The sequence below is a fragment of the Zingiber officinale genome, chromosome 4B (assembly GCF_018446385.1).
Source record: "Zingiber officinale cultivar Zhangliang chromosome 4B, Zo_v1.1, whole genome shotgun sequence".
NCBI classification, from domain to species: domain Eukaryota; kingdom Viridiplantae; phylum Streptophyta; class Magnoliopsida; order Zingiberales; family Zingiberaceae; genus Zingiber; species Zingiber officinale.
In genome coordinates, this window is record NC_055993.1 from 1,163,742 (window position 1) to 1,189,794 (window position 26,053).

At 37.3% G+C, this 26,053-nt stretch overlaps 1 protein-coding gene across 1 annotated transcript; it reads left to right on the forward strand.

The window, feature by feature from the left end:
• The first annotated feature begins 1,614 nt into the window (after positions 1 to 1,614).
• LOC121977289 lies at positions 1,615 to 8,132 on the forward strand. The gene is made up of 6 exons (XM_042529878.1): positions 1,615 to 1,799; positions 6,095 to 6,401; positions 6,489 to 6,704; positions 6,779 to 6,871; positions 6,941 to 7,042; positions 7,666 to 8,132. The coding sequence occupies exons 2-6, from the start codon at positions 6,096 to 6,098 to the stop codon at positions 8,068 to 8,070; spliced, it is 1,122 nt and encodes a 373-aa protein (XP_042385812.1). The 5' UTR covers positions 1,615 to 1,799; position 6,095; the 3' UTR covers positions 8,071 to 8,132.
• Positions 8,133 to 26,053: the final 17,921 nt, after the last annotated feature.

Genomic DNA, 26,053 nt, shown 5'->3' on the forward strand with positions numbered 1-26,053 from the left:
GCAACAAAATGCTCTTGAAAAGAAGACACACTTGGATTTACCTTTTTCGGCTCAGTGCACTCCCAAGCAAAGTGGCCCTTTTTGCCACAGTTAAAACAAGTCAACTTGTTTTTAGGTTGCTTTCCAGTCTTCTTGACTATCTTCTTGATTGGGCCTTGTCCCACACTAGCAGCTTCCCTCTTATTTCCCTTCCCTTTCTTGAACCATTTCTTCTTGGATCCATATGATCCTGCAGAACCTACAGCCACATAAGCTTGTCCAGAAATCCTTGCGGATTCAACTCTCTCCGCCACCAATTCTACATGGCGTGAGACATTAGTGAAAGTCTTGATACTCTCACTGTGAGTTAAGGTCTGCTTCATGGTCTCCCAAGAATTTGGAAGTGAACGAATAACTGCTTGAACCTGTTGTTCATCAGTCAACTCATGACCAGTAGTTTTAAGCTCCCGAATCATGTTCGACATCTCCCTGAGCTGTTGAACCATTGATACATTTGGACGCTTTTTGCAACTGTCAAACTTGATTGTCAGCTGGCGAAGCTTGCTCAGACTTACTCCACTATTTTTATCTTTAAGGGCAACCCAGACTTCATGAGCAGTAAGATATGACTCATATTCAAAAGCTAGGTCGTCTACCATTGAACTAATCAATATACCCTTTGCAGTGGAGTCCTTTTTCTTCCATCCTTATAGGCATCAAGATCTCGTCTGTATTGTGCAGTGGAACCATCTACAGGTACTTCCATAACCTGATTTATAGCTTCTAGAACTTCTTGTTCCTCAAGTACCACTACAAGAATTCGGACTTTTAGCGACGCATAGCACGGTCAACGTCGCAAAATATGACCTTTTAGCGATGCGTGGAATGTTTCGCGTCGCTAAAAGATAGAACATTAGGAGGAAATTTTCCCACATTTATTTTATATCATTTAGCGACGCATTAAACAATATGCGTCGTCAAATGAAGGCCTTTGGCGACACGCATATCACTCCACGTCGCTAAAAGATAGTGCAAATTTTACTTGGATCATTTGGCGACACGACATAGAAAGCACGTCGTCAAATGTGACACTATGGCGACGCAGTCTGCACTCAACGTCACTAATAGTAGTGGAAAATTTTCCTACCTCAAATTATTGTTATTTGGCGACGTAGATACATTAACCGTCGCTAAAAAAAATTCGAGATTAAAAATTTTATAAATTATAAATAAAAATAAATATTATTTGAAAACACATTAAAAAGAAATTTATTAAATAATTAATATTTTATTTTGTTTCAATAAATTAACTGTTCTCTTTTAACAAAATTATAAATCAAAATAAATATTATTTAAAAATAGATCAAATAAATTATTAAATAATTAATATTTTAATTTATTTTAATAAATTAACGTATTCTCTTTTAACAAAGTTATCAATCAAATTAAATATCATTTTAAAATAAATCAAACAAATTATTAAATAATTAATATGTTAATTTATTTTAATAAATTAACGTATTCTCTTTTAACAAAGTTATCAATCAAATTAAATATCATTTTAAAATAATTCAAACTAATTCTTATTTTATTTTATTTTAATGCTTTAAAACCCTACCCTTTTTGTTCACGTACGGTAAACCTGCCGATTTCTGCCGATTTCTGCACGCCGATTTCTGCAGATTTCTTCGCGCCGATTTCTTCGTGCTGATTTCTTCGTTCTCCTGTGCATCTTGCTCGCCGAGTCGCCGAGTCGCCGTCTTGCTCGCCGAGTCGCCGAGTCGCCGAGTCGCCGAGGATCTCCTGCTCCCTCTCAACAGGTAAGCCTTCTCGCCTGTCGATTTCTTTATTATTGCTTCTCACTATTGCCGCGATTTCTTCTCCCCTGTTCATGATACTCCATGGCGTCCCTAGTTTCTGCAATTCTAAGACATCCATGTCATTGTAAAGCTCTATGCTCTATTTATTCTTGTCCTTTCTTTTCTTTTGCTTTTAATCGATGTCTAAACAATGATTCTAATTAAAGTTCTTCAATGAACTGAGGAACGATGACAAACAAAAACTAAGAGAATTGCCTAAATTCTAATCTATTGTTATTTTCATCTAGAAAAGAATATGCGTCTGCCTTTAAGCTTTTATAGATTTTAACTTAAATGATTAATTTGTCAACCTATTTAGAAGCTGAGTCAAACCGATCCTTTAAGTTTTTCATTTTGTTTGATATTATTTTATCAAAAATTATTCATAGAAAGTAATTTTCTTTTATAGGATTTTCTCTTTAATAAATTTCATTTTATTTTATCCTTTAATGAACATGCTTGTGTACATATTAGATGCTACCCGCATCTTAACATTTTTTAATTGTTTTATATATTTTGAATTGACTCCAGTTTTACAAAATGACGATTGACAAAAGTTGGATGAGTTTGACGAATCGAATCTCTCGTGAATATAAAAATGGTGTTAAGATGTTTGTAGCACATGCTGTTGAGTACATCAATGAAGAGGGGAAAATAAGATGTCCATGTAATAATTGTTTGAATCATCGGCTACATCCACCGGGCTTAGTAGAGATACACCTAGTACGATATGGCATACAACAGTCATACAAAGTGTGGGATTATCATGGTGAGCAATATGAACATCCACCAATAGAGCATGAAGATTTATCTGATACTGATGCCCCAGATGAAATGACAAATGTTCTAGCTGATTTGACAGGACCAGTAGAGATTGGAGAATCCAGTGAGCCTATTCAACAAGAAGGTTTCCAAACTGAGAATTTCGATGATATGTTGGAGGAAATTGAAAAAGAACTATATCCTGGATGTGTAAATTTCTCAGCACTTAATTTCTTGGTAAAATTAATGCATGTGAAAGTACTCAACAAGTGGAGTAACAAGTCTTTTGATATGTTACTTAAGTTAATGAAACAAGCATTTCCCCAAGCAACATTACCCGACTCACACTATGAGGCAAAGAGAAAGCTCCGTGAATTGGGACTAGGGTACGAGTCAATCCATGTCTGTGAACATGATTGTGCTCTTTTCTGGAAAGAAAATGTTGGGTTTGAGAATTGTCCTATATGTGGCTCGAGTAGATGGGTTGACAAAAATGCAAAAGGGAAAAAGGTACCAAAAAAGGTGATGCGATATTTTCCCCTAACTCCTAGATTAAAGCGTTTGTATAGTTCTAGGCATACCGCAAAAGATATGAGATGGCATGATGTTGAGCGACCAAAAGAGAATGGTGTTTTAAGACACCCCGCAGATGGTTCTGCTTGGAAGATGTTTGATAATAAATTTCCATTATTTGGCATGGATCCTAGAAATGTGCGTCTTGGTTTGGCAACTGACGGTTTTAATCCATTTGGCAACATGAACACTACTTACAGTATGTGGCCTGTTATAGTTGTCCCATATAACATGCCACCTTGGAAGTGTATGAAGTCTGAAAACATGATGTTGTCTTTATTAATACCGGGACCGACATCTCCTGGAAAAGACATGGATGTGTTCCTTCAGCCACTTATAGAGGAGTTAAAAAAATTGTGGGAAGGTGTGAATACTCGAGATGCAGTAACTAGTGATACTTTCTTAATGCGTGCAGCTGTTTTGTGGACCATCAATGATTTCCCTGCCTATGCTTTAATGTCTGGATGGAGCACAAAAGGGTATAAAGCATGCCCAACTTGTAATGAAGAAACTCCTTCAAAAGGCATAAGGAGTAAGATAGCTTATATTGGACATAGACGTTTTCTTCCTCTAAATGATCCAATGAGACGAAGCAAACAGTTTGATGGTCAGACGGAAAGGAAATCTCCTCCTAGTGAAATAACTGCTAAAGAAATATTAGCTCAGTTAGAACATGTGCATGTTGGTATTCCGGGAAAACATAAGCAATATGGAGGTATAAAGCGCAAGCGTTCTCCCATCGAGCTTAATTGGTCAAAAAAGAGCATATTTTTTCAGCTTGAATATTGGCAACACTTACCACTTCGGCATAACTTAGATGTAATGCACATCGAGAAGAATGTAAGTGATAGTATTCTCAGTACGCTGTTGAATATAGAAGGAAAATCAAAAGACACGGAAAAGGCAAGACTAGATCTTCAAGACATGGGGATTCGGAAAGAGTTGCATCTCTACAAAGATGGAAATAAATGGAAGAAGCCACCAGCAACATATACATTAAGTTCTCAAGAGAGAAGATTATTTTGTCAATTTATCAAATCAGTGAAATTTCCAGATGGTTTTGCCGCCAACTTAGCAAAAAATGTCAATGAGGCCACTGGTAAAATTTTGGGACTTAAGTCTCATGACTATCATGTTTTGCTCCAGCGTTTATTGCCAGCAGGAATTAGGTCATTCTTGAACAAAGAAGTTCGTGAAACTATTATTGAGTTGTGTAATTTCTTTCAACAAATATGTGCCAAGACATTGAATGTGAGTGATCTTAAATTGTTGGAGACAAATGTTGTTCTTATTTTGTGCAAGTTGGAAAGAATATTCCCTCCGGCGTTTTTTGATATTATGGTTCACTTGATTCTTCATTTACCACAAGAGGCAATGATGGGTGGTCCTGTGTATTTTAGATGGATGTATTCCATTGAACGATCTATGGGTATCTACAAACAATATGTTAACAATCGAGCACGTCCAGAGGGGTCAATTGCCGAAGCTTACATTGTTAATGAGGCTCTAACCTTTTGCTCAATGTATTTTCGAGATATCGAAACCCGATATAATCGCCCTGAAAGAAATGATGATAGGGTGAACACTTGTCCGTCTCGAATTATTTCTGTATTCAAGCATGTTGGTCGACCTTTGGGCAAGAAAGAGGTCATGGTTCTTGAACCTTCGTTACGGATTAAGGCAGAGTGGTATGTGCTAAATAATTGCCAAGAAGTTGAAAAATACCTTGAGTAAGTCATATGTAACTTTTTCAATTATTGCCTTTACCTAAATGCATATTTTTAGCTGATAATATTATTTTAAATATCATGTAGAGAGCATCGAAATGGTCTACTGGCAAGGGGAGTGCATAATTTGGAGCAACAACAAGAAGTTGAATTTCCATTGTGGTTTAAAGATAAGGCAAGTAAAAAGACCTATTTACATTAGTACGATAAATGGTTAAATTCTAAATAATCTTAGAAATCAAATTAAATTTATATGTAATACTTCTCCAAAAATTCTGTAGGTTAATGAAATGCGAGCAGTTGGATCATCTGAGGCCACAGATGAATTATATGCATTAGCTAATAGATCCAATTTTACTGTGTATTCATACTCTGGTGCTATTATCAATGGTGTTAAGTTTCTTGTGGAACAACGAGATGTTAGACGAACCACACAAAATAGTGGTATTCTTGTACCTGGCATAGGAGGGCAGAACTATTATGGCGTTCTTCAAGACGTGATAGAGTTGTGTTATTTAAAAGATTGTAAAGTATTGATATTCAAGTGCAAATGGTTTGACACTGATCCTAGGAGAAGAAGAATTCAAGAAGACAACAGATTCACGAGCATCTATACTGGGGCAGAATGGTACAAGAATGATCCATTTATACTTGCATCGCAAGCAAAATCAGTGTATTACTTGAATGATATCAAGAATGGTCCAATGTGGAAATTGGTGCAAGCTTATGCCCCACATAATGTGTGGGACTATCCAAATATTGAAGTTGAAAATGATGTTGACAAAACTACTACTGATGCTCACGTAGTGCAAGAACTTAATTCGCAACCATTGCAACTAGTGGTAGAATTACCAGAGTTAGAGAACGTCAGCTTCTATCGTGATGATATCGAACCAACCGAGGTTATCAATATCGATCAGTTGCAGCAAAATATAGGTGATTTTGTAGTTGATGACGATGATTTTGAAGATGACACATTAGAAGAATATGATGAAGAAGATGACAGTACTGTTGAAATTGACGATGATGATAATATTGACATTGAAACTAATGGCGTAACTTCAGAAGAAGAAGTAAGAAATATATTTATATGAATTAATATTTGTTTATTCTATTCATGTTGTATATATAGTCCATTTATTCATGATTTATCAATGCATTCATTTATTCATGTTATTATTATTTTTTTTACAGGATGTCTAGTTTGGATGGTAGTAGTTCAGGTGCTAATGAAGGTGGATCAGGAGGTGATGGAAGAGGTAAACAAACGACATGGAGACAACAATCTTGTAGTAGAGTTCTCGAGAAGGCATTAAAAAAGCAAAAAAAAGATAAATTGAAGGTTGAATTTGAAGAGCATACTGGAGGTAGTCTTGGAGAAAATGGAAAATGGTTTAATAACTTGATAGCTCAAATAGTTCGAGACACAATATCTCCTCGTATTACGAATTGGGAGGATGTCTCTTTGGCCGAAAAACAACTCATATTTGACCGTCTTGATGTAAGATTGGGAAATTACATTATGTTCTTTAATGTATTATGTTCTTATTATTATAATAATTTATGCATTTATGAATTTTTTTGGCAGAACAAATTTGAATATGAAAAGACGAACTTGGTGATTGCGGAGGTAGAGCGTCTTGCCATGAGAGCTATTCGAGAAGGAAGGTGTAAGATGAGGAGGCATTGGAAACAACTCGGGGGACTTGGAAATAAAGATTCACCAAAAAGGAAGCCGTACAAGGGAGTAAGCCAAGATGATTGGGATTTTCTTTGTAATTATTTTGGCACAAAAAAACAAATGGTTAGTAATAGTTAAATTTAGTTGATAAATATTTTTTTATTGTTACTTGCACTAATATTATCTTTTTTTTATAGGAAATATCTGAAAAGAATACTAATAATCGTTTTAATAGGCCACTTGAAGGTGCACATGGATCGAAAACTTTGGTGCAACATTATCACATAGCTGTAAGTTCTATTTGAAAATAAAATTTCTTATTATAATTTATATGATAATAAATTGTTTCATTTTTTAAGGCTGATCCTGTGACGGGAGAGCTTCCGAGTGTGGTTGACACCTTCGAGAAATTTTTTCACAAAGGAGGACAATGGAAGAATGATTGGGCTGCACAAAAACATGTAAGTATTTAATACATTCGAGTTGAAGCTATATTTAGATATCCTCTCTGATTATTATTATTACTTAGTGCAACTCAAGTAGATGAGACATAATTTCAATCATAAAAGGCCATAACATGGTTTACTGAAAAATGTATACTCCTACTAAGCTACTGTACTATATGTAATGCCTATTGTTGAATTCTCTAATTTAATGGCTATGGAATAGGTTTGGAAACTTGTCTAACTGTAACTAGCTATAGATGTATGAAGATTGACGTTCAAAAGACATTTCCCGTCAAATGTTGGCTTTGTTTTATCTTCCTTCAAGCTTGATTAACTAATTTGTTCACTGAAGTATTTTACAAAAATTACAGGTAACGTGCATGCTTCACCTGCAAGTAATTTTGGTAATTGTTAATGTAATTATCGTATCTTGGACATATAAACTTACATAGCTTAAGCATCATTGATACATCCTTCTGCTTCATCGAATTAATGTAAAATAAAATAGCATTTGATTATTTATTTGGATATTCGATGATTAATTTGTTTATAATTTTTTTACATATTGTTGTTGTATTTGTTCATAAAATTTAAATTCATTAATCCATTATTTTTCATACTAATATTTTTTTTTTTAGGCTGAAATGGTAGATCTTCGATTGACTCAATCAGAAAGTGAAGAGTTCACCTCTACGGTTGATAATGTACGCCAGCCAAAGGATGTCAATATCATGACACAAGTCTTAGGCTCACGGTCTCGTTACGTGAAGGGTTTAGGTCCATTACCTAAACTATCTGTAGTGGGTGGTTCTAGAGCCACAAACATCAGTTCAAGGCATCATGATGATTATGGAAAATTTACAACTATGCAGAAAACAATCGATGAACAGAATCTGACTATACGTGAACAGCATCAAAAATTTGAAGCATTATTGCACCAACTTCAACAGGTCATTCCTGGCTTCTCATTCCAGCCTCCACCAACATGCTCTTCAATTCGACCTCCTCCACCACCTCCCCCGCCTCCATCATCGACTATGTAGTTTTTTATTTTGCAACATTATGTAATGCACATTTCACTACTTATATGTTCTTTTGGATAATATTTGACAGCTAGTTGCAGTGTTCATGTTTTAAAAATATTTGATTAATTAATAGTAAATTGCACTTTTATGATGTATTTTAGACGCATTATAATGTTGTGACTGAATGAGCAATATATTTTGTAATGTATAGATTGCGTCACAAATAATAAAAGAAAAAAAATATAGCAAAAATACATTTCGCGACGCATTTCATGTGTCGTGACATGTTAGAACCTATTCGCGACGCATAAAAGAAGGTGTCGCCAATATTATCGTTGCGAAATGACATCACCTTTGGCGACGTCATTTGACGACGTAATAAAAGAAGGTGTCGCCAATACTTGCGTCGCGAAATGTTGTACCCTTTGGCGACGTGTGCCTTAATACGTCGCCAAAGATCATTTTGACATTTGCATACGAACCAATTGCGACGCATGCTGGCGACGCATGTTTGCGTCGCAAAATGTTCTGCGACGCATTTTACGTACATATGGCGACGCTAAAATGCGTAGTTAAAAGTCCGAATTCTTGTAGTGTACATATTGTATCCTGAGGTGCCAGATCTTATAGTTATCCCCATTAAGTTTTTCACCTTTGTTGAGTTCAGCTATTATGTTTTTGGTTGTCATAATCTATCATAAATAAACATATTATTTAATATTCAGTGTATATCATATGTATGTAATTTATGATTGACTTAATATTACTTTGAGTTGGTTTACAAAATCAAGTGACAACTATGTTTTCACTCATCATCCGTATGACCAATCAAATTAATATTAATCAATTCTATTACATACATCCCAACAAATAAACTAATCATTTATAATATCATTAAATGAACTAATCATTTAATATATCATATTTTTTTTTAATTAAATGAACTAATCATTTAATACATCATGAACTAATCATACATCATGTCAAGCAAACAGCATAAATAAATGAACACATCATTAACATAAAATTATGTTGTATATTGTTAACATATAACTAACTGACATGAATGAAATAGACTCACTATTGTTCATACAAAACGACAATAAAAATAACAGAACTCTAATAAACTAGATAGGCAACTACCACTCCCACTAGGACAGACACTAGTATAATGGCCAAAATAATCCCTCTCAACCTGGACTCATGAGCGGTAATCACAAGCAGGACAACTTCAAGATTTTCAATTGGATCCCACACACACTCTCCCAGATCCTCTTCAGTCATATGATGAAGCAGCTCCTCACATAATACAGAATATGTGACGCATCCTTGATGACGCCCCCAAATATAGTCTGCTATCATCCTAGGATTTTCTGACAATCATTGCATCAAAGCCCAAATCCTATAACTGTCCAGTGTTGATGCAGTCTGACCTGGCTGTTGTTTTGATGTTGACACAGATTTAAATTTGTATCAGATATTAATCAGACTCAGACTGATTAATGATCAAGGTTGATCATGTGGAGAGGAAAAGTCCAAGTACGGATACTTGGCACGCGAAGTCGGAGAGGGCTCGGTAGCTCGTTCTCTGGACCGGACGAAGTAGGTCAGAGAGGGCTCGGTAGCTCGTTCTCTGGACCGGACGAAGTAGGTCAGAGAGGGCTCGATAGCTCGTTCTCTGGACTGGACGAAGTAGGTTAGAGAGGGCTCGGTAGCTCGTTCTCTGGACCGGACGAAGTCGGAGAGGGCTCGGTAGCTCGTTCTCCGGACTAGGTCAGAGAGGGCTTGGTAGCTCGTTCTCTGGACCAGGAAGACATTAGGGTTTAGGGCTGGAAGGCTCTAAAACTAACACAAGGACATTGGATCGGACTGTTGACCGATCCAAGGATATTGGATCGGATCGGCCTGATCGATCGGATACCAGTGAACTGATCGGTCTCGTGACCGATCGGTAACCACAAACAATCATGGATTATCCGATCGGTCTCGTGACCGATCGGGAACTACGTAAGCGATCAGGCTATCGATCGGAACTCGGACCGATCAAGAACGAGCAACGAAGACTCGAACCATAGGGATCGGTGCGGACCGATCCACCCATAGGCCGATCGGTCCACGCATCGATCAGATATCCTGCATCGATCGGTGTGTCCCGATCGGTCCAGAGAGCCATGGATCTGTTGACCGATCCATAACAATGTCGTTTGTTCTGCTGCTTCTATGATATTTTTGATTCACTTCGATTCACCGGATCAAATCACTTTGTGAGATTTTTGAGTTACTGAGTTGCGAGTCCAATGCTTAATTTCAAATTAAGCTCTATCGAAGAATGAGAACAAATGCCCTTTCTGCTGTGTTTCACCGCAAGTGGTGCAGCCAACGCTCACCGGTCGATCGGCAACTTGACTCTTGCTCATTAGTTCGAGCTCGAGACACCAGTGAAGACTATGGATGGTATTGGTGTGAGTTCAGAGAACCAGATGAGGAGGAAGAGTGATTGGCGACGCCTGAGTTGGTTGCAGCGATTCGACACAGGTGACAGTGATTCAGGACAGTGAGAAAGCAGAATAAGAAGAAGGAAGAAGAGAGGTTTGCTAAGGTTCTAGAAAAACTCTCTGTCGATCAAGCAAGAGGCTGTGTTGTTGAGCTCTTGGCTGAAGCTTCCTTCTGTCTTTGCATTTTTCACTTCGTGGTTGTAAGTTCATTTGCTCAATCCTTTAGCCGCTGAACTCTATAAGTCATTGTGCTTTATTTTCAAATATATTCTGTGACTTTTGTGGAGAGGTTACTCCACCGAGAAAGAGAAATACTTAGCCGGAATTTGTCCGGGGTGTGATCTACCGAAAGATCAAGGGATCGTCCACCTTACGGACACGCCGAGAAGTAGGGGCAAGTTATCCCCGAACCTCGTATATACTTGTGTAAGCTGTGGGTTGGTTTTCTTTCCTTGCATCAGTTTTTGTTTTGTTTATTTCCGTTGTGCTAACAAAGTTTTGTGAGGAAATTGATTGAGTTTTTAGTGGAGGCTATTCACACCCCCTCTCTAGCCATCCGAAGGTCCTAACAAGTGGTATCAGAGCAAGGCGCTCTTCATCCGGATTAACACCCTAAAGAGCAAGAAGATGGCTATGAAGGAAGGTTTCAGCGCCAATCGTCCACCCTACTTCGACGGAGCGGACTTCCAATATTAGAATAGACGTATGGAGTATTATCTCAAGACCGACATCTCCATGTGGTTCTTGGTCAAGGAAGGATTCACACCTCCGAAGGACGAAGAAGGTAAGGAACTAGAATCGTCGAGGTGGTCCGCCGAGCAAACTCGCAAAGGACAAGCCGATGCCAAGGCAGTGGTCACTCTACAATGTGGGATAGCCAAAAATCAACTTGTCAAGGTAGGTCCATTTGTAAGTGCAAAAGATTTGTGGAACAAGCTCATTGAGCTCCAAGAAGGAACACGAGACTCTCGGATCGCCAAGAGAGACTTGTTCCTAAACCAACTACAAAATCTCACCATGAAGGAGAGCGAAACGGTAAGTGAACTACACGGAAGGTTCAAAGAGATCATCAATGGTCTTCACTCCGTAGATGAACGCGTAGAAAATCACGATCTTGTAAGGTACGCTCTCAAAGCCTTTCCGAGGATTGCCTTGTGGTCATCTATGGTAGATGCCTACAAGGTCTCCAAGAACCTTTCAATTGTTAAGTTAGATGAATTCTTTTGTGAAATGGAACTTCATGAACTTGCTAACAAGGGTCAAAAGGAGAAAGGTATTGCTTTAGTTGTAGGAGAAAAGAGCAAGGATGGAAGAAGGAAGAAAGAAAAGAAGAAGGAGAAAGAGATTCCTACATCCTCATCCTCTTCCGAATCCGATGATGAAGGAGGATCATCATCAAGCGAGATGGCCAACTTCGTGAGAAGAATCATGAGAAGGAGCCAGAGATACAAAGGGAAAGGTAAGTCTATTGATCAAAATATTGATAAGACTAACGTTACATGTTATGAGTGTAGCAAGAAAGGACACTATCGGAGCGAGTGTCCAAAACTCAAGAAGAAGAAAGAAAGGACCAAGAAGAAGAAGGCTCTCAAAGCCTCTTGGGATGAATCCTCCTCAAGCTCATCTGAGGAAGAGAAGGAGAAAACTACTCGTCAATTAGCACTCATGGCAAGGGAGGAATCGGAGTCTGGAAGTGATACATCAGTCGCGGCTTCATTATCTTCAGATGATGAAGAGGTAACTTCTCCACATTTAGAAAAATGCTATAAAACTATTGCATATTTATCAACTTTGCTTAAGAAATCAAAAACTGAAATCAAATTATTAAAAGAAGAAGTAGAACACTTGAAGACTCTTAGGGAAGATGAGGTTGATGACCTTCATCAAGAGCTTCTTGAGGATGAAAACAAAGCTCTAAAGAGTGAAGTTGAGAAACTCAAGAAAATACTTGAGAAATTCTCAACTAGTTCTAAGACCTTAGATATGATTCTAAATGCCCAAAGGGCGGTCTATAACAAGGCTGGATTAGGATATCAACCTAAGGAGTCTAGTTTCGTTTCCTTAGTGTCTAGAACTCAATTTCATAAATCACATGCTTCTAGGGTTCATGAGACTAGGAAGGGTGTGACCAAGGCATGGGTTCCTAGGTCTTTCATTGTAGATGCATTAGGTCCCAAGATTTGGGTACCTAAAACATCTATCTTTCGTGTTTTGTAGGCATTTGTCAAGGGAGAGCATCTATCAACTTGGTTTGTTGATAGTGGATGCTCCAAGCACATGACCGGGGACAAGTCACTCTTTACTACCCTTCAAAACAAAAATAAAGGTAATGTGTCTTTTGGTAATAATGGTAGCCTTAAGGTTATAGGAGTTGGAGATATTCAAATATCCGAATGTCTCTAAATCAAAAATGTCCTTCTAGTCAAGGGGATGACTTTTAATCTCCTAAGTGTCAGCCAATTGTATGATACGGGTTACACAATTGAGTTTCATTCAAGTCAATGTCTGGTCAAACACATTGACACACTTGACACGGTACTAGTAGGCACAAGGGTAGATAACATTTACCAAGTATTTTTTAAAAGTGCTACTAATGCCTCTGCTAAGTGTTTCATGTCAAAAGAAGAAGAATCATGGTTGTGGCATAGAAGGTTGGCCCACGTAAACATGAAGAACATTCGAAAGCTGGCCAACAAAGGATTAGTGCGTGACTTACCAAGCATCAAGTACCAAAAGACAAAATTATGTGATGCATGTCAAAAGGGTAAGCAAACAAAAGCGGCTCATAAAGGTAAAAGCGCTGTAAGTACATCTACTGCTTTAGATTTATTGCATATGGATTTGTTTGATTGTAGTAATGTTATTTCATTGAATGGAAGTAGATACTGCTTAGTGATCATTGATGATTTTACTAGATATACATGGACTTTCTTTTTGAAAAATAAGGATCAAACCATAGATGTTTTTGTTTCTTTTTGTAGAATAACTGAAAATGAAAAATCAACAACAATTAAAACAATTAGAAGTGATCATGGTGGAGAATTTCAAAACCATAGATTTTTAGAATTTTGTCAAATAAAAGGATATTGGCATGAGTTCTCTACTCCAAGGACTCTACAACAAAATGGGGTTGTGGAGAGAAAGAACCGAGTCTTGCAAGAGGCTGCACAAAGCATGCTCAATGAGTACTGACTACCAAGCTACTTATGGGCTGAAGCGGTAAATACCGCTTGCTATGTGCAAAATCGAGTCTTGATACATAGGTTTTTAGGAAAGACTCCCCATGAACTTTGGTTTGGGAAACCCCCTACAATTAAACATCTTAGGGTGTTTGGTTGTAAGGTGTTTATCTTGAACACCAAGGATCATCTTGGAAAGTTCACGGCTAAGGCTGACGAAGGGATACTAGTCGAATACTCTCTCACCAGCAAAGCCTATTGAGTCTACAACAATAGGACTAAGTTGATTGAAGAGTCCTCGGATGTAGCATTTGAAGAAATCCCTAAATCAAATGATCAATCAAAGGATGTAGGAGAAATTCAATTTGAACTTAGAAATCTAAGTTTAAATGATCAAAACATAGAGAGAGTCGAAGTTGACTCCGATGACGATGAGCAAAGGCAAGAGAGAGCTCAGTCTGATCCTTTACCTGATACTGAGCCCCTGCCTATGTCTAGTGAGATAACTCATGAGGCATCAACACCAAGGCAATCTATGATAGCCTCTAGTCATCCCCAAGACCATATTGTGGGAGACATTCAACAAGGGGTTAGGACTAGATCATTCTTTATAAATGAGTCTAATGAGGTCGCCCTGATATCAGAAATCGAACCAAAATTAGTTGATGAGGCATTGCACGATCCTGATTGAATCATAGCTATGCAAGAAGAGTTAGGTCAATTTGAAAGGAGCCAAGTGTGGGACTTAGTTCCTAAACCTAAGAAGACCACCATTATTGGAACCAAATGGGTCTTCAAAAATAAGTTAAACCAAAGGGAGAAGTAGTAAGAAACAAGGAAAGACTTGTAGCCAAGGGCTATATAGTCAAGTCGAAGGCCTCGATTATGATGAGACTTATGCTCCCGTGGCTCGATTAGAGTCCATTCGTTTAATGCTAGCTTTTGCTGCACATAGAGGCTTCAAGCTCTATCAAATGGACGTTAAATCGGCCTTCTTAAATGGTTTCATTAAAGAAGAGGTCTATGTTGAACAACCATCGGGGTTTGTGAATACCGAAGTTCCAAACCACGTGTACAAGCTCAAGAAAGCTCTTTATGGGCTTAAACAAACACCTCGAGCATGGTACGAAAGGTTGTCAACTTACTTATTAGAAAAGGGTTTTGTAAGAGGTCAAATAGACCCAACACTATTTCTGCGTAGAGATGGTGAAAACATATTTGTAGCCCAGGTGTATGTCGATGACATAATTTGTGGCTCAAATAACAAGGGCTATTTGAATGAATTTATCACTCACATGGAAAGTGAGTTTGAGATGAGTCTAGTGGGAGAATTGACATTCTTCCTTGGACTTGAAATCAAACAAACTCGAGATGGCATTTATGTCCATCAAACAAAATGCACTCAAGAGATGCTCAAGAAATTCAAAATGAGTGACTCTAAGGAAGTATCCACTCCAATGGCGACTAACACTCGCCTTGACAATGATGAGAATGGAAAATCAGTTGATCTAACGCAATATAGAAGCATGATTGGAAGTCTTCTATATCTCACAACTAGTCGACCGGACATACTTTTTGCTGTGGGCATGTGCGCTAGATATCAAGTCTGTGCCAAGGAATCTCATTTAATTGCAGTTAAGAGAATTTTGAGATACCTTAAGGGCACAATTCGAGTAGGTCTATGGTACCCTCGTACGGAGTCTTTTGACTTGATAGGTTATACCGACTCCGATTATGCTGGGTGCAAATTGGATCGAAAAATTACTAGTGGAGGTTGCCAATTTTTAGGTTCATCATTGGTTAGTTGGTCAAGTCGGAAGCAACATTGCGTTGCTCTCTCCACGACCGAAGCTGAATACATTGCCATGGGAGAGAGTGTATCACAATTGTTGTGGATGATACACACCCTAGAAGATTATGGGCTTTCATATAAAGGAGTGCAAGTGTTGTGTGACAACATCAACACAATAAACCTAACAAAAAATCCAGTCCATCATTCAAGGACCAAACATATTGAAGTGCGTCATCACTTCATTAGAGAGCACGTAGCTAGGGGAGACATTGCACTCACATATGTTGAGTCAAAGTCAAACCTAGCCGATATCTTCACCAAACCTCTTCCGGAAAATGAATTTAGTCATTTGAGGAGAGAATTGGGAATGTGTTTGGCTCAATAGGCAATTAGGACCCCATCATGATCAATAAGGACAATTAAAACAACAAGAGAAATAGGGAAATTAATTTGGGCAACTTGGGGACATCTCACACAAACTATAAGGTTTAACAAATTATTTTTGTTTGCTAGAAATGGGGTGAGATGCTAGGATCAGCCGAATTATTCAAAATGTATCATGCATCCCTTGAATAATTAGGTTGAAGAGACATAAATTGAGTATGGGGAAGACCATTACATAATTCATGTGTATTTGGTTCCTAGATCTTACTCATATATTCCAACCAAGGAAACTTGGTTGGACCTTTACCTAGAAATTATGTAACCTTGGTTGATGAACTGTTTGATACATTTGAACGATGCTTTTCATGATTTTGATTGATACTAGGACAAGTCCTTGAAAAAATGATAGCAAGTTGGTTATATTTTGACAAACTTGAAACTGAACATAACATAGGTCGAAATTTCAGTTTTCAGACCTTAAGTTGTCTGTTTTCTAAATATCTGCAACTTTAGGGCTATAAACAATTTCAGACCATAATTTTTAGGAAATAGTTATGCTTGTAGATCCTCCAGGTTCTAGGTACTGAACTTGGAAGTTTTCCTGGAGACACTTCTACGAATTATCGAACAGCTCTACGAATTTCAGATACTGAAATTACTGGAAAAATTTAAGTATCAGACACTGATCGGTCTACGGACCGATCTCTCCACCCTTCTGTGTGTACTCTGATCGGTCTACAGACCGATCAGGTAGTCCCCTGATCGGTCCGGGGACCGATCAGGTCAATCTGGTACGCAGAGGGCTACTGATGGCCTTCTGATCGGTCTACAGACCGATCAGAAGGTTCCCTGATCGGTCCAGGGACCAATCAGCGACTACTGATTGTCTCTTGATCGGTCTACGAACCGATCAGGGTGTTCCTGGATCGGTCCATGGACTGATCAGGAGGCTCCTGATACCTCCTGATCGGACAGCCGTCCGATCATTTCATCATCTGTACACCCATCATCTCCCTTAAAACTTCCCGATCCTTTATTTTCCCTTTTCACGCAGAAGCCCTAGCCGACTCTTTCCTACACCTCACCTCTTCTCTTCTCTTTGCACGCCAGAACCCTAGCCAAAGCCCTAGCCAAAAGACACTTCAATGGCACCAAGGTAACTCCATACTTCTCTAGAACTTGGCATTTCGGTTTCATTTCTCATCATATATGTGTGTTTTTTTTGTTTCGGGGGTTGGTGGCTCCGGTGCTCACTTACTTGACCCATTATATCACATTGTTACACCTTAGGAAGAAACCAGTGGGTGAGGGGACCTCTAAGTCACCTGAGAAGTCTAAGTCTAAGGCTCCCTCTCGACGTCAACCATCTGTCTCCGGGAGATTTCCAAACCACCAATTTGAGGAAGCTTTTAGACAAAGAACCTTTAAATTACTCCCTTGTAGGTTTGTAGATCGAAAATTCATGGACGAATTTTGTCCAACTGTGTCAGAAATCATTGCCTACTACAAACTTGATACTCTTGTCTATTTAGAACGAGATATCAATTATGACTTAGTATCTGAGTTTTATAACAATCTTCATCAAACTAATGATGTAAGTTATAAAACAAAGGTTGCTAAGCGGACTCTTGATTTCAGTTTCTCAGCCTTCTTTGACTATCTAGGTTGCCGGAGGTGTTCCGGAAATATCTTTTCGATATATCCTGACTTACCAGACCCCTTACCTTCACCTTTTGATGTCACATCTGACTCTATTTATGAGTATTTCTTTAGACATCCTACACCAGGTGGGCTAGATGAATTAGATGTTGATTTTCCTACTTTTGCAGCCTTGAGATTATCTCCTCAAGATTACATTCTTTTTAAAATTGTTACAAACTGCCTTTTGTCAATCACATCTAAACCCTTGTATGAAATCCGACCATATCATTGCCTGATGCTTTATGGATTGCGTCGGCGTCTCGACTTTGACATCATGTCCAGCATCTACTCTTCGATCATCTCCTATAGTGAGCCAAACAGCTTCACTGTTTATATGCCTTATGGGCATATAATTACAGATTGGCTCGAGACCCTTCAGATTGATGTCTCTAAGGGTAGAATAGTCAAGATGGTCAGGCAGGACTGCAGATTTGGGAAGCGGGCATTTTCCAAGTCTAGCATCATAGGACAAAATGGGGATGTTTGGTGGAAGGATGGGAGAGCTCTAGGTGAGTTACCACAGGGACCTCCACGACAGGTTGCGGCTGCTCCTGTTGCTGCTGCTGACGATGGAGAGGTAGATCCTGATCTGCGCTGGCAGATCGCCGAGCTGGAGAGTCGCTTTGATCGGCACGATGAGCTGCTGGTTGCTGAGCTCCACGGGCTGCGCGTTCGGATTAACCAGCGTTACGATGATTTACGCAGTCAGCAGCTGGCGACACATCAGGCGATTATGGGATGGATGGCCAGATACCCACCTCCGCAGGATTTCCCAGGCTATCCATCCTCGAGCGGCGGCATGCCACCTCAGGGACCCACTCCTCCCGTTGATGATGCTGATGCTCCTCATGATGAGGAGGCTGATTGATATACATTGTTCTATGATGTCATTTTGACTGTCTATGTTCTGGATGTTGTTTGTTGGATATTTATGTCTGACCTGGATGCTTGCTGATTTCATCTATTTATGTTGTTCATTTTCTTGTTTTTCTTTATGTTTCACTTCCTATTGGCTATTAATTTGCTGTTCATATGCCATGTCTTGTATGTCTCTTATCTCTTTATTACTGTCTTCTAATACACTTAGAGGGCATTTTCGGTGGATTAAGAAAAAGACAGTATGGGTTAAGGGGGAGTCCGTTAACGTTTTCTTACCTAATTTGCACCTTTTCGGTGTTTGACAAAGGGGGAGAGAATAACTAAGTTTAGAAATAAATGGAGGTTTGGCTTTAGGGGGAGGATCTTGATTCCCCTAAAATTGAAATATGAACATTTCTGATCTAAACTTAAATCGTGTTGTTAAACAACAAAAAAGGGGAGATTGTTGATACAGTCTGACCTGGCTGTTGTTTTGATGTTGACACAAATTTAAGTTTGTATCAGATATTAATCAGACTCAGACTGATTAATGATCAAGGTTGATCATGTGGAGAGGAAAAGTCCAAGTACGGATACTTGGCACGTGAAGCCGGAGAGGGCTCGGTAGCTCGTTCTCTGGACCGGACGAAGTAGGTCAGAGAGGGCTCAGTAGCTCGTTCTCTGGACCGGACGAAGTCGGAGAGGGCTCGGTAGCTCATTCTCCGGACTAGGTCAGAGAGGGCTTGGTAGCTCGTTCTCTAGACCAGGAAGACGTTAGGGTTTAGGGCTGGAAGACTCTAAAACTAACACAGAGACATTGGATCGGTCTGTTGGCCGATCCAGTGATACTTCGGTTGACTGGATCGGTCGACAGACCGATCCAGTGATACCTCAAGTGAACTGATCGGTCTCGTGACCGATCAGTAACCACACAGAAACAATCTGTGGATTATCTAATCGGTCTCGTGACCGATCAGTAACCACACAGAAGCGATCTGTGGGCTATCAGATCGGAACCTGGACCGATCAGTAACGAGCAACTAAGACTCAGAACCATAGGGGATCGGTCTGTGGACCGATCCACCCATAGGCTGATCGGTCCACAGACCGATCAGCATAATCCCAGACCGATCAGGGTGTGTCCTGATCGGTCCAGAAGGCTATGGATCGGTCTGTTGACCGATCCATAACAATGTCGTTTGTTTCTGCTGCTTCTATGATATTTTTGATTCACTTCTGATTCACCTGATCAAATCATCTGCTGTGAGATTTTTGAGTTACAGGTTGCAGGTGTCGTGCCAGTGCTTAATTTCAAATTAAGCTCCATCAGAAGAATGAGAACAAATGCCCTTTCTGCTGTGTTTCACTGCAAGTGGTGCAATTCGAGCGTCAACGTTCACTGGCTGCGATCAGTTGGCAACAGCTTGACTCTTGCTCATTGGTTCGAGCTCAGAGACACCAGTGAAGACCATGGATGGTATTGGTGTGAGTTCAGAGAACCAGATGAGGAGGAAGAGTGATTGGCTACGCCTGAGTTGGTTGCAGCGATTCGACACAAGTGACAGTGATTCGGGACAGTGAGAAAGCAGAATAAGAAGAAGGAAGAAGAGAGGTTTGCTAAGGTTCTGGAAAAACTCTCTGTCGATCAAGCAAGAGGCTGTGTTGTTGAGCTCTTGGCTGAAACTTCCTTCTGTCTTTGTATTTTTCACTTCGTGGCTGTAAGTTCATTTGCTCAATCCTTTAGCCACTGAACTCTGTAAGTCATTGTGCTTTATTTTCAAATATATTATGTGACTTTTGTGGAGAGGTTACTCCACCGAGAAGGAGAAATACTTAGCCGGAATTTGTCCGGGGTGTGATCTACCGAAAGATCAAGGGATCGTCCACCTTACGGACACGCCGAGGAGTAGGGGCAAGTTATCCCCGAACCTCGTATATACTTGTGTAAGCTGTGGGTTGGTTTTCTTTCCTTGCATCAGTTTTTGTTTTGTTTATTTCCGCTATGCTAACAAAGTTTTGTGAGGAAATTGATTGAGTTTTTAGTGGAGGCTATTCACACCCCCCTCTCTAGCCATCCGAAGGTCCTAACATCCAGGACTGGAAACTCTTCTCGCTCAAGTTTCCAAAACAGATCATTAAGCCGTCCAATGTGTCCGTCGACTCCATAAGTAGAGTTATACTCTATCTCCTGAATCTCCTCCCAGAGCTGATTTCGTCGCACTTCGCAACGAGTGAATGTGGTAATCGTCCGTGCCATCTGAAAAATTAAAAATAAATAAGTCAGTACAAAACCGACTAACCAGTACAAAACCGTCTTATTTCAATTTATACAGGCATAGTACCAACATAATAAATCAATAAAAATAAATCTTCTCGATTTTCAGGAGTTTAAGTCGGCAATTAGAACTAATCTAATTGGTCAGACCCATTGGATCGGTTGATAAGAGATCCAGATTCTAAGCTTGGTCCATTGTCCATAATTAGAACTAATCTAATTGGACAGGGATTTTGTACCTATGTTCTGTTACTTTTTCTCTAAGTCCATTTCAACCAATTTCAGACTTATTGATCAAACTCAGATCCGTTTGATCAAACCAATGCCCATTGGTTTAAGTCCGACCAATTAGAACAAATCTAATTATTTTGATCAAATCTGACCTATTAGAACAAATCTGGTCATTTGATCATATTTGGTCCAAGTCTAATTACTCAACCCAAATTAATTTGGGGTTGGATCAAATTGGTTTAATTAAACTCAATGGTTTAATATAAACCGGATCTAATTGGACCAACCAATTTAAACCCACCTGATTAATTAAAATTAACCAATAAACTTAATTTTAATTAATTAATTTCAACATGCATATATATGTATTTTTTTTTTACATTGTGTTAAAAAAATGCATAAAAAAAATAATTGCATGCGACAATTCTGTGAACATCACAGTACTGTCTTGTTTTTCTTTTTTTTTTTTATTTTCGTTTTTGTTTTGAGAAAAATTCAAAACAGAAATTTCATATTTATCTTTTGCCGTTTTCTTCGCTACCACGACCCCATGCACGCACGCCACATACACTGTGCACACCGTGTATGCTGTGCACGCCACCTTCCCCGCGACGAACACGGGTTGCAACGAGAGGTGGCCATGATCACTTCGCCGGCCAACTGGAAGTTATCGCCAGCCTCTGCCGGTGGTAGCCGGTTCTTTCCAGCATCAAAAACCAGTCAATTTTAGGCTCGACGAGATCGCCGGCAGTGGTTCTGCCTGTCCTAGCCACCAACACATAGCCGGCCAGCCAGGACGCCAATGACGACCACGGACTGTCGTCGCCGGCAAATCCAGCGGTCTTGATTTTACAAATTTGGCGCAACGTGTATGCTACGACACACTAGTCGTGCAAAACAACGACGGGAAATGACAAAACGAGGAAACATTCGAACGACAATTTCATAATTCGTCTATAAGCATTTAGAAATAACTACGCGCTCTGATACCAATGTAGATTTATATATTCTAAATGCATGATAGACGAATAAAATAAATGTGGTAAAAACTTACAGCGATCTCCCGCAGATCCGCAATCGGCAATGGTGAAACTCGCTGTCGAAAGAGCGATCACAGGATCGGAAAGCCCTCCGCAATTTCACAAACCAAATCTCACCGCCTCAAATGTTCTCCTCTTACTCTCTCCAACGCACCCTGATTGTCCTCTGATCCTTGGACGCATCTCCTTTATATAGGGAAATAAATCAGGGGTATAATGGACTTTTTCCATTATGAGTAGTGGGGAACATGGGTCACGTTCCCCACTATCCCTATTTCCAACATGTCTCTGTATCCTTATCGATGGTAATGTTTTCTAGCCCAAAAGACGATGAATGTGGCGGAAACAAAGACTCTGGTACAGAAGACGTTGCAGGATCCTTGTCGCTGCCGACCTTTCTTGATTCGTCTAAAGGGAATGTAGCTACATTTGGAGGATGAAATCCATGCATAAGGAGAGGGCGGCATGAAAAATTGATTGCCCGTCATCGAAATATATTCATGAGGATATATATAAAATTGAGCTCGAGGGGCATTTTGAGGACGTTGTGGTACGTATAGAGTATTTGAGAAATTTTGAACGTATTGCGTAGGACGAACAGTGGAATTTTGAGAAGATGATCTTCCTTCAATATTTGAAGAATTCAAATAATTCATAAAAGAATTATTGTAATTTTCATCCATTTTAGATAAAAATTACGATGATAGGATCAAAATAAAAGCAGAGGTGGATTACTATTGTTGTTGGAAAAAAAATGAAACATTGCAAGCTAATTTATGAGTAAAAAAATAACCGTTATTTTAAAAATAGCGGTTGTAAAAAACAAATTTAATAAAATCGTTATCCATTACTATGTAAGCAATGCTAATAGACAATGGTTTATTAAAATCGTTGTGATAGGTCCCAAAAAAATAAGCTCATTTTCAAACTGTTGTCTTTGACACACATAAGACAACGATTTTTGACAATGATTTTTTAAAAATCATTGTCTTTAATAAAAAATGATCAATAACAACGATTTTCAATAAAATTATTGTTAAATGAAAAAAGTCAATGATTTTTTAAAAAATCAGTATATGTTCAGTGTAGTTGAATCCTAAAATGTCAGATTATTCATTGGAGGCAAGATCACAAGGATGCATGCCAACCTCCACCTAAAATTGATGATGTCCAAAATGCAAGTCATAATTTGATGATTTGACATTTCTAATTCATCCTCTCCATCTCATTTGGCATTTCTTTTGACAATAATGATCTCAATCCACTAAAATCATAAATTAATTTGCATACTAACAAAGTTTTAACACTCTCTATGCATGCTTTGCAAGATTATCAAACATTTGCTCATTTATTTGTATAGACTATGTACAAAAATAAAGCGTCTTATTAATGCTTTCGAAAGCTCAGAGGATGGTAGAATTGGTACCAAAAATGTTGAAGTCAAAATATGAATCCCTACAATTATAGGTTTTATATTTTTGAACTTGCCTTTATTCATATTTATTAAGGTAATTTATGTAAATAAATGAAAATTAATAATTATTGTTAGTTATATGAGAAAATTGCACACAGAAAAATTAGATGGATTTATTTTTGTAACAGTAAAATTTATTGTTGCCCAAACTTTTGCCATAAATAAACATACTAACAGCAAGTGTACTAGTTTTGTTTTAAAAATAATATGATTTATATATTAGTTTTTTTTTAAAAAAAATAATATGATTTATATCAATAGTATTATTAACTGCATTAATTATCATATTGTATGTACTAATTTATATTTAGAATAATTAAGTATCATTTATATGTAAATGTGAATGTATAAATTTCATTTTACATTTGAAAAATGTGGGTGCAAAAATTCATTTTGATAATATAATTGTTATATTATAGGGATAGAAAAAATATCAAAAATTTAGATATATCACATATACCATACCAATACCAATGTATAATGTTCATATCGAAAACTTCATAATACCAAAAACTTCGATACGATATTATATTGTACCAAACTTTTTGATATCAATATCGATATAAGATTTATCATTTTCGATATATATTGAAATACTGAATAAATTTTCTTTTAAAAATGATTGTGGTGTTGATTTCAAAATAAGCACCATAACTATTTGCTTCGATGCTGATTTTTAAATTAGCACTATCATTGATTTTCAAAAATCAGTATTATAATGGTGTTGATTTTTAAAAATCACCACAGTAGTGTGTGTTGAATTTTTTGAATAATTTGATCAAAAACTAAATTAATTGATATTTCACAGTTAATTTGTTAGTTTTTTTTTTTCAAAAATTTGATTAATCCGATTAATTTGAAAAAAATTCGATTCAATTAGTTTAAAAAAATTTATATGAAATTTATACAAGATCTAATATTCTCAATTTTTAATATGGTATTAGTATATTTTTCTTTATATCAAAATTTTTAATATAATATATGATAAAAATTTGATATACCATACATAAAGTCCCGCGAAAGGGAATAAGAAGTTCTACGATTTGGTCCCTTCCGAAAAAAAAAACATCCAAAAGAGAAGAAAAAAATCGAATTCAATTTTTCTTATGAGCCTTGCATCAGACATACCTAGCACGGGCATAAATATAGAACAAGGCGTTCTAATAAAGCCATCGACTCTTTAGTTACGAAAGTAGGATATGAGCATGTACCCATATATGATGTGATCGAATAGGCTAAACTCGCACAACAATTTAATAAAATTGTTGTCTATTACCATGCAAGAAATATTAATAGACAATGATCGATTAAAATCATTGTGCCCAAAAAATAAAGTTCATAGACAACGGCTTTTTTAAAAAAAATTATTGTCTTTTGAAACAAAATTTACAAAACAACAACGATTTTATTAAAAATCGTTGTTAAATGAAAAAAGATAATGATTTTTTGAAAAATCATTATCCATTAGGCGTGGTTAAATCTTAAGAAAAAAATCGTTATCAATTAGATGTAGTTGAATCTCTAATTTTTTATAATGGCCGTAACTCTGAAAAATGTCAGATTATATATTCATTGGAGAAAAAGATCTCAAGGCTGAATGTCAACCTCCGCCTAAAATTGATGGTGTCGAAAATGCAAGTAATAATTTGTTCATTTGAACTTTCTAATTCATCCTTTCTCTCATTTGACATTTCTAATGATCCCAATTCATTAAAATCATAAAATAATTTGCATACTAATAAAGTTTAAACACTCTCTATATATGTCTTGCAAGATAATCAAACATGAGCTCATTTATTTGTATAGACTATGTACAAAAATAAAGTCTTTTTAATGTTTTTGAAATCTTTGACTATGGTAGCATTGGTACCCAAAAATGTCAAATGAAGGCAAAATATGAATACCTACCACGCTCAAAGAGGTTTCATTTTCTTTATTTAATTTTCCTTTATTCATATTTATCAAGGTAATTAAAGTAAATAAATAAAAATTAATAATTATTGTTAGTTATATGAGAAAATTGAACATAAAATATTTAATGTCTGATTGATTTATTTTTGTAAGTGTAAACAAACTTTTGCTATAAATAAATATACTAACATTATGTACTAGTTTTTTTAAAAATAATATGATTTATATCAATAGGTACTAGTTTTTTAAAAATAATATCATTTATATCAATAGTATTATTAACTGCATTAACTATGCTACTAATTTATATTTAAAATTAATTAAATATGTAAATGTGAATGTACCCTTTTTTAATTTTACATCTGTAAAATGTGTGTGCAAAAATTCATTTTAACAATATAATTGTTATATTATGTGAAGATAGGGGTGAAAAAAATATCAAAATTTCTGATGGATCATTATACAATGTTTATATTAATATGACATTATATCATACTAAATTTTCTAATATTAATATCGAAAATTTAATATTAATATCGATATGAGATTTATCATTTTCAATAGATATCGAAATACTAAATAAATTCTATTTTGCAAATTAATGTGGTATTGATTTTAAAATCAGCACAGTAATTGATTTGCTTTGATGTTTATTTTTAAA